The 12,471-nt window shown below is 44.9% G+C and overlaps 1 protein-coding gene across 1 annotated transcript in view; it reads left to right on the forward strand.

Moving 5' to 3' along the window:
* LOC140302314 (multiple epidermal growth factor-like domains protein 11) overlaps positions 1-12,471 on the forward strand; it is a 130,382-nt gene that overhangs the window by 98,140 nt on the left and 19,771 nt on the right. The window contains exons 13-14 of the mRNA XM_072381147.1: positions 3,039-3,185; positions 4,677-4,811. Coding sequence (XP_072237248.1) covers positions 3,039-3,185; positions 4,677-4,811 — 282 coding nt within the window. The remainder of the gene's footprint in view (positions 1-3,038; positions 3,186-4,676; positions 4,812-12,471) is intronic.

Consider the following 12,471-nt stretch of genomic DNA (forward strand, 5'->3'; position numbering starts at 1 on the left):
ATATTGATATTGTTATTCCTCTTCTTGACATTCAAATGAACAATTACTTAATAAATAAAGATCAATGATGAAAGTGATCATTTGTCACAGCTGCAGCTTACATTTCTTCCCTCCTGCCAAAACCTGCAGTTCTTTCTGGAAGCTATTAAGGTCTGTGTGTTAAAAGAATGAAGCTCTCATTCGAGGATATTTCTTTTAGCCCTATTAAAAAATCACCTCCCTGTCCCATTACTCTCATGAAAAAGATTAAATCAATAGATTAGTCTGCTCGGTTCTCTCTGACTCAGCTTATGTGTGTACTTTTGATCTAATATTACTCGAACAGGAGGAAAAGGCCTGTTTCTTTTAGGAAAAGAAATGCACATTGTAGGTGTGAAACACCAATAACAGAGGACAGGCTTGCAGAGAGATGACGTCATTAGAAGGGCATCAGTTTAAACCAGTTTTCAGACGGCTAAATGTAGACAAATATGACGATAACTCCAAATATTTGCGGTAACATGAGTAATCGTAATTAACTGTAATTAACTGTAATTAACTGTAATTGTTGCCTCAGCAGTATATGTATGCAGTACCTTTTTAATGGGAATCTGTGGGGATTTTTGTGTGAATGATTCAAATGAAATAGCACTGTGTGTGTGTTGGTTAAGTCCTTTAAAGGGGAGATGAGCAAAGATACGCCTGTTATGCCACACCGCTCCTCTTACTCAGTTCAGGTAACTCAGATGAACTCTCAGCAGACAACATGGACAGAAACTCACAGCCAGCAGTTCAACATCTGGGCTGCAGAGACGCTCCAGGATTGCACACATCTGTTGTTAACCAGCTCTGTGATCCTCCTCCTTTACTGTTAGCGCTCTGTCTGCAGTCTCTGTCTGCCCGTAAAGTCTTAAAGCTGAGCAGAGAGCTGTTAGTTGTTCCTGCAGCCAGGTCTCTTCCTGATATTCCTGCTCAGAGATCTCACATTTCCCCTGATCATCAGGGGAAGAAATGGTTTAAACGTCCTCCTCCTTTACTGTTAGCGCTCTGTCTGCAGTCTCTGTCTGCCCGGATAGTCTTAAAGCTGAGCAGAGAGCTGTTAGAGTTGTTCCTGTAGCCAGGTCCAGGATTCCACCATCTGTTGTTAACCAGCTCTGTGATCCTCCTCCTTTACTGTTAGCGCTCTGTCTGCAGTCTCTGTCTGCCCGTAAAGTCTTAAAGTTGAGCAGAGAGCTATTAGTTGTTCCTGCAGCCAGGTCTCTTCCTGATATTCCTGCTCAGAGATCTCACATTTCCCCTGATGATCAGGGGAAGAAATGGTTTAAACTTCCTCCTCCTTTACTGTTAGCGCTCTGTCTGCAGTCTCTGTCTGCCTGGATAGTCTTAAAGCTGAGCAGAGAGCTGTTAGTTGTTCCTGCAGCCAGGTCTCTTCCTGATATTCCTGCTCAGAGATCTCACATTTCCCCTGATGATCAGGGGAAGAAATGGTTTAAACGTCCTCCTCCTTTACTGTTAGCGCTCTGTCTGCAGTCTCTATCTGCCCGTAAAGTCTTAAAGCTGAGCAGAGAGCTGTTAGAGTTGTTCCTGCTCAGAGATCTCACATTTCCCCTGATGATCAGGGGAAGAAATGGTTTAAACTTCCTCCTCATTTACTGTTAGCGCTCTGTCTGCAGTCTCTGTCTGCCCGGATAGTCTTAAAGCTGAGCAGAGAGCTGTTAGAGTTGTTCCTGCTCAGAGATCTCACATTTCCCCTGATCATCAGGGGAAGAAATGGTTTAAACTTCCTCCTCCTTTACTGTTAGCGCTCTGTCTGCAGTCTCTGTCTGCCCGGATAGTCTCAAAGCTGAGCAGAGAGCTGTTAGAGTTGTTCCTGCTCAGAGATCTCACATTTCACCTGATCATCAGGGGAAGAAATGGTTTAAACTTCCTCCTCCTTTACTGTTAGCGCTCTGTCTGCAGTCTCTGTCTGCCTGGATAGTCTTAAAGCTGAGCAGAGAGCTGTTAGTTGTTCCTGCAGCCAGGTCTCTTCCTGATATTCCTGCTCAGAGAGCTCACATTTCCCCTGATCATCAGGGGAAGAAATGGTTTAAACTTCCTCCTCCTTTACTGTTAGCGCTCTGTCTGCAGTCTCTGTCTGCCCGTAAAGTCTTAAAGCTGAGCAGAGAGCTGTTAGAGTTGTTCCTGCAGCCAGGTCCAGGATTCCACCATCTGTTGTTAACCAGCTCTGTGATCCTCCTCCTTTACTGTTAGCGCCCTGTCTGCAGTCTCTGTCTGCCCGGATAGTCTTAAAGCTGAGCAGAGAGCTGTTAGTTGTTCCTGCAGCCAGATCTCCTCCTGATATTCCTGCTCAGAGATCTCACATTTCCCCTGATGATCAGCAGAAGAAATAGTTTAAACTTCCTCCTCCTTTACTGTTACCGCTCTGTCTGCAGTCTCTGTCTGCCCGGATAGTCTTAAAGCTGAGCAGAGAGCTGTTAGTTGTTCCTGCAGCCAGGTCTCCTCCTGATATTCCTGCTCAGAGATCTCACATTTCCCCTGATGATCAGGGGAAGAAATGGTTTAAACGTCCTCCTCCTTTACTGTTAGCGCTCTGTCTGCAGTCTCTATCTGCCGTAAAGTCTTAAAGCTGAGCAGAAAGCTTCACATGGTCAAGTGGAGTTTGAACTTCCTCCTTCTTTCTCTCCATTTTGTTCCTGCTCTGCATCCTTGACGTCTTCTCTTCAACTCATCTTATTCCAGCCATGGTTATGCTTCATAACAGATGGAGAAAAGTGTTGGAGTTACTCGTTGAAACAATTCCAGCAGCACAGCATCCAAACCAGTGCAGAAAAATGCCCCAAAAATCTGCATCCTTACAGAGACGTTCACCAGAAAATCTCAAGTTGCAAAGAAAGGAAAAATATGTCCAGAGCTGTTGCAGCAGGCTGCCACTAGGGCGGCGCCACACTAGAACATCGCTCTCTCTTCTAATTGTTCAACACTCAGTGACAGCTCTGGACTCCTGTGTGACCTCATTAAAATTCTCTCTCCATGCTGCCCTAATGTTTGTGTGTTTAAAGGTGTCCACTGTGACAGTGTGTGTGACGAAGGCCGATGGGGACCCAACTGCTCCTACAGCTGCACCTGTGAGAACGGCGGCTCCTGCTCCCCCGAGGACGGCACCTGTGTCTGTGCTCCCGGCTACCGCGGCACCAGCTGCAGGCGAAGTGAATCACTAACACACATTTCTGCATGCAAATGCTGTACTTCTGCCAGAGCTGTGGTGTAGCAGCTAAACCCAGCTTTATAGTACAGGTTCCACAGCCTGTCTCCATGCGATTTCCTGCTAAATATACGCCTAATTTATAGGGATGTACAGATATATTAGCCGATATTCAGCTTGTTGACTGCAATCAGCCTATCGGCAGCTGCCCTGAAACTGACAAGATTAGCCTGCAGCTGCAGTAAACAACCAGTAGGTGGCAGTAGGCGATTTATTTTTCACAAAAACGTGTTATTTGGCCGATCAAGTCATCAGAACTCATCGAGTAGCTGAGATTTTGACAGGCTAAAAGGGCTTTTGAAACTATACTATAACTATTTTATCTGAGAACTAAATACATTTATATGAGATAATTTGTGCTCATTCAATATTTGTGTGATGAAGGGCTGAAAATATTTTTTTATAATTCAAATTTTGAATTATCACTTTCACTTGTGTTTAATGAAGAAAAAAAAATAGCAAAAACAGCATCAGCTGCTGGCAATTGGTCAAATTACTATTTTTAACCCACAATCAATGCATCTCTAGTAAATTACAAACTGCAAGCAATACTTTAACGATGACTAAAGGCCATTAAAGGACAATTACGGTCACTGTTATGCTGCTTCAGGGGACCGGCAGCTGGTCCTGAGTCCAATACTTTCAATGGAAGATGTGATTATGAATATAAATCCTTTCAATCAGTTCTTTCACCCCACAGTCTCGGTGGGAAATGTTCAACCCTTTTTACTTGTCATAATGAAGAGCAGGCGAGTGGAAGTCTGTGTTGTACAGCAGGAACACCCACATCCGGTCCTGGAGGGCCGCTGTCCTGCAGGTTTTAGATGTTTCCTGCTTCGATACACCGGATTCAGATTAAACTGATCTCTTCAAAAGATTGTAAAGCTCTGCAGAAGCCTGCTGATGATGCATTGATCTGAATGCCGTGCTGCTGCTGTGACGTTGAGTATTTAGCCGAAAAGTTAATTGGTAAAGTTAACTTGTTATAAAGTGTGAGGCCTGGTGTAGATGATGATGTCCGGTGTGTGAACACATGGGAGCGTTTGAAGCACACCGGCGCTCCGCTACTTCTTTCTGCGTCAGAGTTATAGATTTAAGGCCTCCCAGTTCACAGTTGAAGCAATTATCTTAATTAAGAAAATGCTGTAGTGTGAGGGAGGCAGGAGAGCAGCCTGCTCGGGGTCTCCTCACCACTTAGAGTAACATCAATTAAAGCAAATTAAAAGCTTTAGGAAGATGCATGAGCAAGGATCAGCCCTGGAAGGGAAAACAAAGCTAATAAAGCCAGCAGGATGGCCCAAAGGAAACACACTCCTGGGCTCAATTTGGAGTGGGCCATCAAGTCGATTATTCGAATAATCAAAGAACTCAGTGGAAAGCTAATGTTTTCTTCCCAACGTCTCCCTGCTCATCCGGTGCTCTGTTTGCCCTGCAGCCTGTTCACCCGGTTTCTACGGTCAGCGCTGCAGCCAGTCGTGTCCTCAGTGCCTCCACAGTGACGGAGCGTGCCACCACATCACCGGCCACTGCGAGTGTCTCCCCGGCTTCTTCGGCTCCCTCTGCAACCAAGGTCAGTCTTTAACAGCCCATCGGCCCAAATATGACGGCTGCTTCCCGGGAACAGATGTACAGCTACCCCCTCGCATAAGACACGGAAACTTTGAAAGATATAGTCTGAGTGAAGCTCGTTTCAGGTGCCACAGCTTCTTCTGTTGGGCAGCTTTCAGATCTTCATGGTCGACCATTATTGAGGCTGGAAAACTGGCTATTCCTGCTTTAAGTGAAGCCATTTTTTGGTTTATTTTTTATTTTTTGGGTCCAAACTAGTGATTGAATACTTTGGCTTCATAAGTTGGACCCGTTTTACTAGAAACCATTTTTCTTTATTTTTTATTTCTCCACAACCCCCCTGTTGAGGGTAATTTATCTACAAAACAGATTTTATTCATGCTGATATATTTTTACTTTCAGCCTTTTCTGATCCCATATTTCCCATAAATAGTTTGAGCGTGGAACGCTCTCTCCGGGTCGGGAATGAGATCCTTCCCCAAGTGGAGGAGTTCAAGTATCTCGGGGTCTTGTTCACAGTGAGGGACGAATGGAGCGTGAGATTGTCGGCGGATCGGTGCAGCGTCTGCAGTGTTGCTGCACCGACCCGTCGCTGTGAAGAAGGAGCTGAGCCAGAAGGGGAAGCTCTCTATTTACTGGTCAGTCTACGTTCCCATCCTCACCGATGGTCACCAGCTGTGGGTAGAGACCGAAAGAATGAGATCACGAATACAAGCGAATCGCGAATTCCTCCACAGGGTGTCTGGGCCTCCCTTAGAGATAGGGTGAGAAGCTCAGTCATCCGGGAGGGGCTCGGAGTAGAACCGCTGCTCCTCCGCATTCAGAGGAGTCAGATGAGGTGTGTGTGAAAAATTATATAGTTATACTATGAGAAAAGCTGCATGAATAAGAGTTTCTGTGATGGGGGGAGGACTCCTCCTGTCTTTTGGTTCTCATAATACTACGTAGCAAGCAAAAGTGTTTTGACTGTCTGAACTCGTCTTCCCATAATATTAAATGGTGAGAAATGCCTTTTCCCAAAACTTTGAACGTCCCTTTCCCATAACATTGTGTGGCCAGCAAGCATAAACAATATAAATAGCAACAGCACCATTTTGTTAGCAGACAACTCTGAGCAGCTTCCTGACAGGTTGTGCCGACTTGTCTCTTTCTTGCAAGAAATAAATGTTTTGTGTTAATCGTATCCAGCGACTCTGAGCCTAATTTTGAGAGAATTTTTCTGACAGGTGGCATCTGGTTAGGATGCCCCCTGGACCCTCCCTGGGGAGGTGTTCTGGGCCCGTCCCACTGGGAGGAGACCCGGGGAAGACCCAGGACACGTTGGAGAGACTATGTCTCTCGGCTGGCCTGGGAACGCCTCGGGGTCCCCCCGGAAGAGCTGGAGGAAGTGGCCGAGGACAGGGAGGCCTGGTTTTTTGCTGGATGGCTAGTTTGAGCCATAAGTCACAGTTTCACATGGAAACTATTGGGATCTCGGGCTTTTGGCGTAAGGTGGTCATTAAACTCAATCTGAACTCAATCAAACTTCTTTCTCACATCTTGGGCTTCCAACAAAATCCAGCATGTTGTCTCTACGACGTTTCATCTGCACTTGAAGATGCAGCTGTGGCTGAAAGCTGCTTATCGGTCAACTCCATTGTTGTCAAGAATCTCCACCTGGTGCATGATGGGAAATAATCTCAGAAAACCCTGGTTGAGGTCCTACAAGTAGTGACTCTGCAAGATCTTTACTTTACTTAAGTGGCATCGTCTTTAGATGTTAGTCTGTTAAAACAGGTTTTTTTCAAAGTTGTCTGATGTTTTAGAGCTACTACTTTCACCAAAGAGGTAGCAGATACAGAACCGAGTGAGAGGAAGAGGTGAACACCCCCATTACAGAACACTGGAGTGTTGTTTCCTCCCACTGTGAGCCTGCAGAAAGAAGCCTCATCATGTCTGAACAGCCACCAACTCATTTCATTACAGAGTTCATCAGAGGATCAGAGAGCTGGTGCAGCATTTGTTTTGTCAGTGTTTTCATTGGTTTCTCTAACCAGCAGTCAGGAACAGAGCTGGTACAGAACTGAACCTCAGCCTCCAAACTCCTTAACAAACAAAGGCTGCTCTCTGAAATCCTGACATCTCATTAACTGCAGGTTGGAACTGAAGCCCAGCGTAAGAAAACAAAGCACTGGAATGTCTTTATTTCATAAGAAGTGCATTGAAAAGATCCAAACCTTGAGCTCTTTACCTGTGCTCTTATTTCTTCATTTCATCTGGATAATGCTTCTGTCACCTCCTCCTCTTCGGGTTAACAGGTCTTAATTCTCCAATGACGGCAACTGACCTGAGGTCACGCACCAAGTCGACAAAAGCAGAGACGGGTTAATGTTGTGCCGTGAAATATTCATCTTGCATATTTCAGCCTGAGCCTGGCCTTGGTTCAGTTCTGGATGTCCTGCTGGTGGCTGCATCTTTCAGGAGCCTAACAGGACGGTTTTAAGCCACCTCTTGTACAAGCTAAAGATGCGTCTGACTGGTAAACTCTGTTAAAAGCTGACCATCGATGGGTCGCTGTGATGCTTTAGAAGGATGCTTCAGAAAGTGTCCCAGGCTGAAACACCTCAGTGCAGCAGACTGGTAAACTCTGTTAAAAGCTGACCTTCGATGGGTCGCTGTGATGCTTTAGAAGGATGCTTCAGAAAGTGTCCCAGGCTGAAACACCTCAGTGCAGCAGACTGGTAAACTCTGTTAAAAGCTGACCATCGATGGGTCGCTGTGATGCTTTAGAAGGATGCTTCAGAAAGTGTCCCAGGCTGAAACACCTCAGTGCAGCAGACTGGTAAACTCTGTTAAAAGCTGACCATCGATGGGTCGCTGTGATGCTCAGAAAGGATGCTTCAGAAAGTGTCCCAGGCTGAAACACCTCAGTGCAGCAGACTGGTAAACTCTGTTAAAAGCTGACCTTCGATGGGTCGCTGTGATGCTTTAGAAGGATGCTTCAGAAAGTGTCCCAGGCTGAAACACCTCAGTGCAGCAGACCTGGTAAACTCTGTTAAAAGCTGACCATAGATGGTTTGCTGTGATGCTTTAGAAGGATGCTTCAGAAAGTGTCCCAGGCTGAAACACCTCAGTGCAGCAGACCTGGTAAACTCTGTTAAAAGCTGACCTTCGATGGTTTGCTGTGATGCTTTAGAAGGATGCTTCAGAAAGTGTCCCAGGCTGAAACACCTCAGTGCAGCAGACTGGTAAACTCTGTTAAAAGCTGACCTTCGATGGGTCGCTGTGATGCTTTAGAAGGATGCTTCAGAAAGTGTCCCAGGCTGAAACACCTCAGTGCAGCAGACTGGTAAACTCTGTTAAAAGCTGACCTTCGATGGGTCGCTGTGATGCTTTAGAAGGATGCTTCAGAAAGTGTCCCAGGCTGAAACACCTCAGTGCAGCAGATGCACGTCTGCAGCCACGTCCTGCATGTGCACCCCATCTATTCCCCGCCTCTCTGCACTGATAAGAGAGGCCTCCAGAGAACTGTTTGCATCAACATTTTCATTGCTTTAAGGAAGGAATTAAATCTGTTTTTGAAGGGAAAAATTCTGTTTTATTGAACATTTATTTATTGACTTAAATAACTTAGGAATTCATTTGGAAAAAGCCAATATTTTACGTTTAAGCAGACAAAACTAATCCGGATTCTTCCATCTGTGAAAGTTGTATAGATGAGTTTGAGGTTATTATCTTTCTCAGATGTTTGGCCCTGGACATTCTTGACAGATTTGAATATTTGGTGTAAATACAGTTTGTGCCACAACACACCCACAGTGACACTTGTTCTATGAGGGAATATCAGCACTCACACATAAACCATTGGAGGGGTTTTTAATTCTTTAAAGGGGAACTCCGGTATTTTTAAACCTGGACCTTATTTCTGGCATGAAATACGTTCATCTACTCACTGAGAACAGTTTGGTGAAAGTCGGCGTCCTTCGGAAGATATTTAGATAACTGGAGATCCATATAACGGAGTGAACGGGGCTTAGAGGATGCAGCCTCTAAATAAGGCATTATCTGTCTTTATTTCACCAATACTTTAAGAAGAATGAATGAATGAACGTGTGCTATAGCTCTGTTAGCTCATAGCTGCTGTTATGTGGCTACTTGCAGCTATAGGAGAGCTAACGGAGGGATTTCTACACAGGCACTCTACTGGGACCACTTCATCCACACGCCCCCCTGCAGCACAGCTCAATCACTCCGGTAAGAACGTCCATCTTACTCAAAGCCGTCGTTCACGTTGTCAAAATCTGATAAATATCCTGCCATGTTGCACAAAACTATCAGCAGCAAACTCTGTGTGAAGTTAGCCGACTGTCACAGAGCACGGAGTGAATAAACTGTGCTGCAGGGGGGCGTGTGGATGAAGTGGTCCCAGTAGAGTGCCTGTGTAGAAATCCCTCCGTTAGCTCTCCTATAGCTGCAAGTAGCCACATAACAGCAGCTATGAGCTAACAGCGTAATAAACGTATTTCATGCCATAAATAAAGTCTAAGTTTAAAAATACCGGAGTTCCTCTTTAAGGGCTCCACCGCTAAAAAAACAGAAGAAGAGTGAAAGAAAAATTAATTTAAATGAACACCTTCTGAATCCTTTGCTGTAGTTTGTCAACCTGGTGCATTTTGGCCTTTAAGCCGTCGTCCCATCATTTTTACCACCGTCAGAACCTTTGACATCCAGTTAGATTTGACTCTTATCTGCTGCTGCTGGGCGCATAAATATTGCAGGCTGCAAACTCATGTTGAATTATGAGGACGTGCACAAACGACGCTCCAGACAAACGCAGGATACACAAGGTAGCCGTGATAAACCCACGTATCCATGGTTAAAAACAAGTATATTCCTGCTCTAACTCTGCACACAGCCACATCTTTCAGGTGTTTCAGGCTTTTAGAGTAACCCAAACACTAGTCATGAATAGTGCATGTTTCAGATATCCTTCTTTCAACATTGGTCCAAGTCTCCATCAGGTGTAAAGAAGTTTAGTTTTTTAATAATGTTACAAACAGACGGCGTCTGCCTCAGCTCACGAATCCACTGCAGTGCGCCGCCGTCCACTCCAGCCTTAATAATGAACATGAAGAAGTAATATGACTGTTTTCAGGGAATATCAAAGCAAAGCAACAAAAGAATTTATATACATTTCTGTTTCCCAGTAAAAACATCCAGTTTTGTCTCTAAAAAGTAAAGAAGAGACAAACTCCAGCAGGAATCCTCCTGCAGGGATCGTGAAATGTTCAAAGAAACCGTTCTTTTCCCCCAGACCAGTGTGTTATCCAGACATTTAATGTATCTTAGAAATTAGCTGTGAGCTAATGATACTGATGATCGCCACGGACATATTTGATGTCCTTCTCCGGTTAATTATGCTCCCAAAACCCTCCTGATCTTAGTCGTGTGTCTTTTGTGTGCTTTGATCCGAACCTTACAGACATTAGACATAAACTGGTAACTGTTACATGAGAGGAGGAACTTCATTAAAGGCACGAATAACGATCTTTAAAAAGCAGAGGAGGAACCGCTGCTGTGCTGCGACTGTGAGCCGAGACAGAAACTGATGCCGAACACGGTGCGTGCCACAGGTGGGAAAACGAAGCCAAACTGAAGAATATTTACAACCTGAGCACATAGAACTGGTAAAGTTAAAGTGTAAAACAGCTGTGTGCAAACAGGGATTGATTAAATACAGTGTGTGTAAATAAAGTGACATCCGACTCTTAATCCAAAGGGTTTAATATGACGTCGGCCCACTCTTTGCAGCCATAACAGCTTCAGCTTTCCAGCTGCTTTGTGGCAGTTTTTGACCATTTTGTGAGGTCAGACACTCAGTGGGTCCACATGATGAGATTAACTGGATTATAGCTGTAGTTGGGTCCTTATCTGAGGGAAATTATTCAATTCAATTCAATTCAATTTTATTTATATAGCGCCAGATTACAGCAATTCTCATCTAAAGGCACTTAAGTAATAAAGTCCAATTCAAGCCAATTGGAATTCAATTCATTGTAATCATAATCCAATTAATTCATATGGAGCCAATTCAAAAAATAATATCCGAGCTAAGGAAACCAACAGATTGCACTGAAACTTGTCTTCAGTCCAATCTCCCGTCCTGAGCCTGAGGGACTGTGGAAAGGAACGACTCCCTTTAACAGGAAGAAACCTCTGGCAGAACCAGAACCAGGAAGAAACCTCTGGCAGAACCAGAACCAGGAAGAAACCTCTGGCAGAACCAGACTCAGGAAGAAACCTCTGGCAGAACCAGAACCAGGAAGGGTGGCCATCCGCCTCGACCAGCTGGGGTTTGAGAAGACAGAAAAGAGGGAAAAGAGGGGGAAAACACCATAACACCATTCAAAGGATACCTGCTGGAACAGGGAAACACAAGTTAATAACCACAATAATGTCACATGGACATAAAATCATTTGAGAAATTAAACAGGAGGAAAAAGAGAGCAAAGTGAGGAAAGGTGTGACAGATGAGCTCCCCCAGCAGTCTAAGCCTATAGCAGCAGAACTATGGGATGTTTCAGGCTCACCTGAGCCATCCCTAACTATAAGCTTTAATTATCCTTGGACATATGGCGGTGAATGAATGGAATCACTGGCACAAAGCATGTCATACCCCGGTACCATAGGTGGCGCTGTCCCCATTTCAGCTATCGCTAATAGAGCCACTTCCTGTTGACGTCTTCACCGCCAACAACAACAAACTCAGGCATTCAGAAAGATGGCGAACGCAGAGCGAGATGAAGCTGCGTCCCTCTCCATCTGTGATGAGCTGGTTATGGCACAGACGATGCACAACGGCGCATTCTCCATCGCCTTGTTTCTTTCTTTCTGACGACAGCAACAGGAATATCGTCTCCTTCCACTTCCGGGTGACGATCGTGGGAAAAAGTCTGGAGCATGCTCAGAACGCTCTATCCGATCCACTGTTGTCTACGTGCACGTTCAGTGCACGTTTGGATCGAGTTATCTCTGGTCTTAATCCGATCCGATCCGATTTCTTGTCAAATTAAGGCGTCTACATGAGCTGAATAACTCAGTCTTATTGTAATTTATCCATTAATCCGATCAGTAACTCAGTTACTGTATCGTCAGTAACTGATCAGTAATCAGTAACTGATCGTCAGAGTAACCTTTTCTTTCACCCTGAGCCAGACTTTTAAGCAGCCCGCCGGAAATCTCTGGCCACTCTCACTCTGTGAATCGTGAATTCGTGGATCAGGTAACAGCTCTGATCTTCTCTCATTCTTCCATGATTTTCAGGGCGACACTGATGTGTCAAAACCAGCTTGCCGGCTTGGTTCAGTGGAAGCTTTTGCTTGAAAAGAACTCAAATGCGTCCAAACATTTGTAAAGCGACTTCACTGTGAGTTTGAATAATATATAAAAGATAAAGGCATGAGAGAATTTTCTTGTTAATCTGACAGCCTGGAGCCAAACATCAACAACACAAGGCCCCTGCTGAGCAGAGGTTCTCTGATTTCCCTTCCTCATCAGTTCATTTCCCGAAGTCCTTCTCCTCCAAAATAGTCTTGGGTGGCATGGCCTTAGCTTCTTAACATTTAACCACACCACTTAGCCATCTATTATGGTTTGGGCACTCATGTAACCCCACTGACTGA

Source organism: Leuresthes tenuis, unplaced genomic scaffold, assembly GCF_036924035.1.
Source record: "Leuresthes tenuis unplaced genomic scaffold, fLeuTen1.0.hap1 SCAF_2, whole genome shotgun sequence".
Lineage (NCBI taxonomy): Eukaryota > Metazoa > Chordata > Actinopteri > Atheriniformes > Atherinopsidae > Leuresthes > Leuresthes tenuis.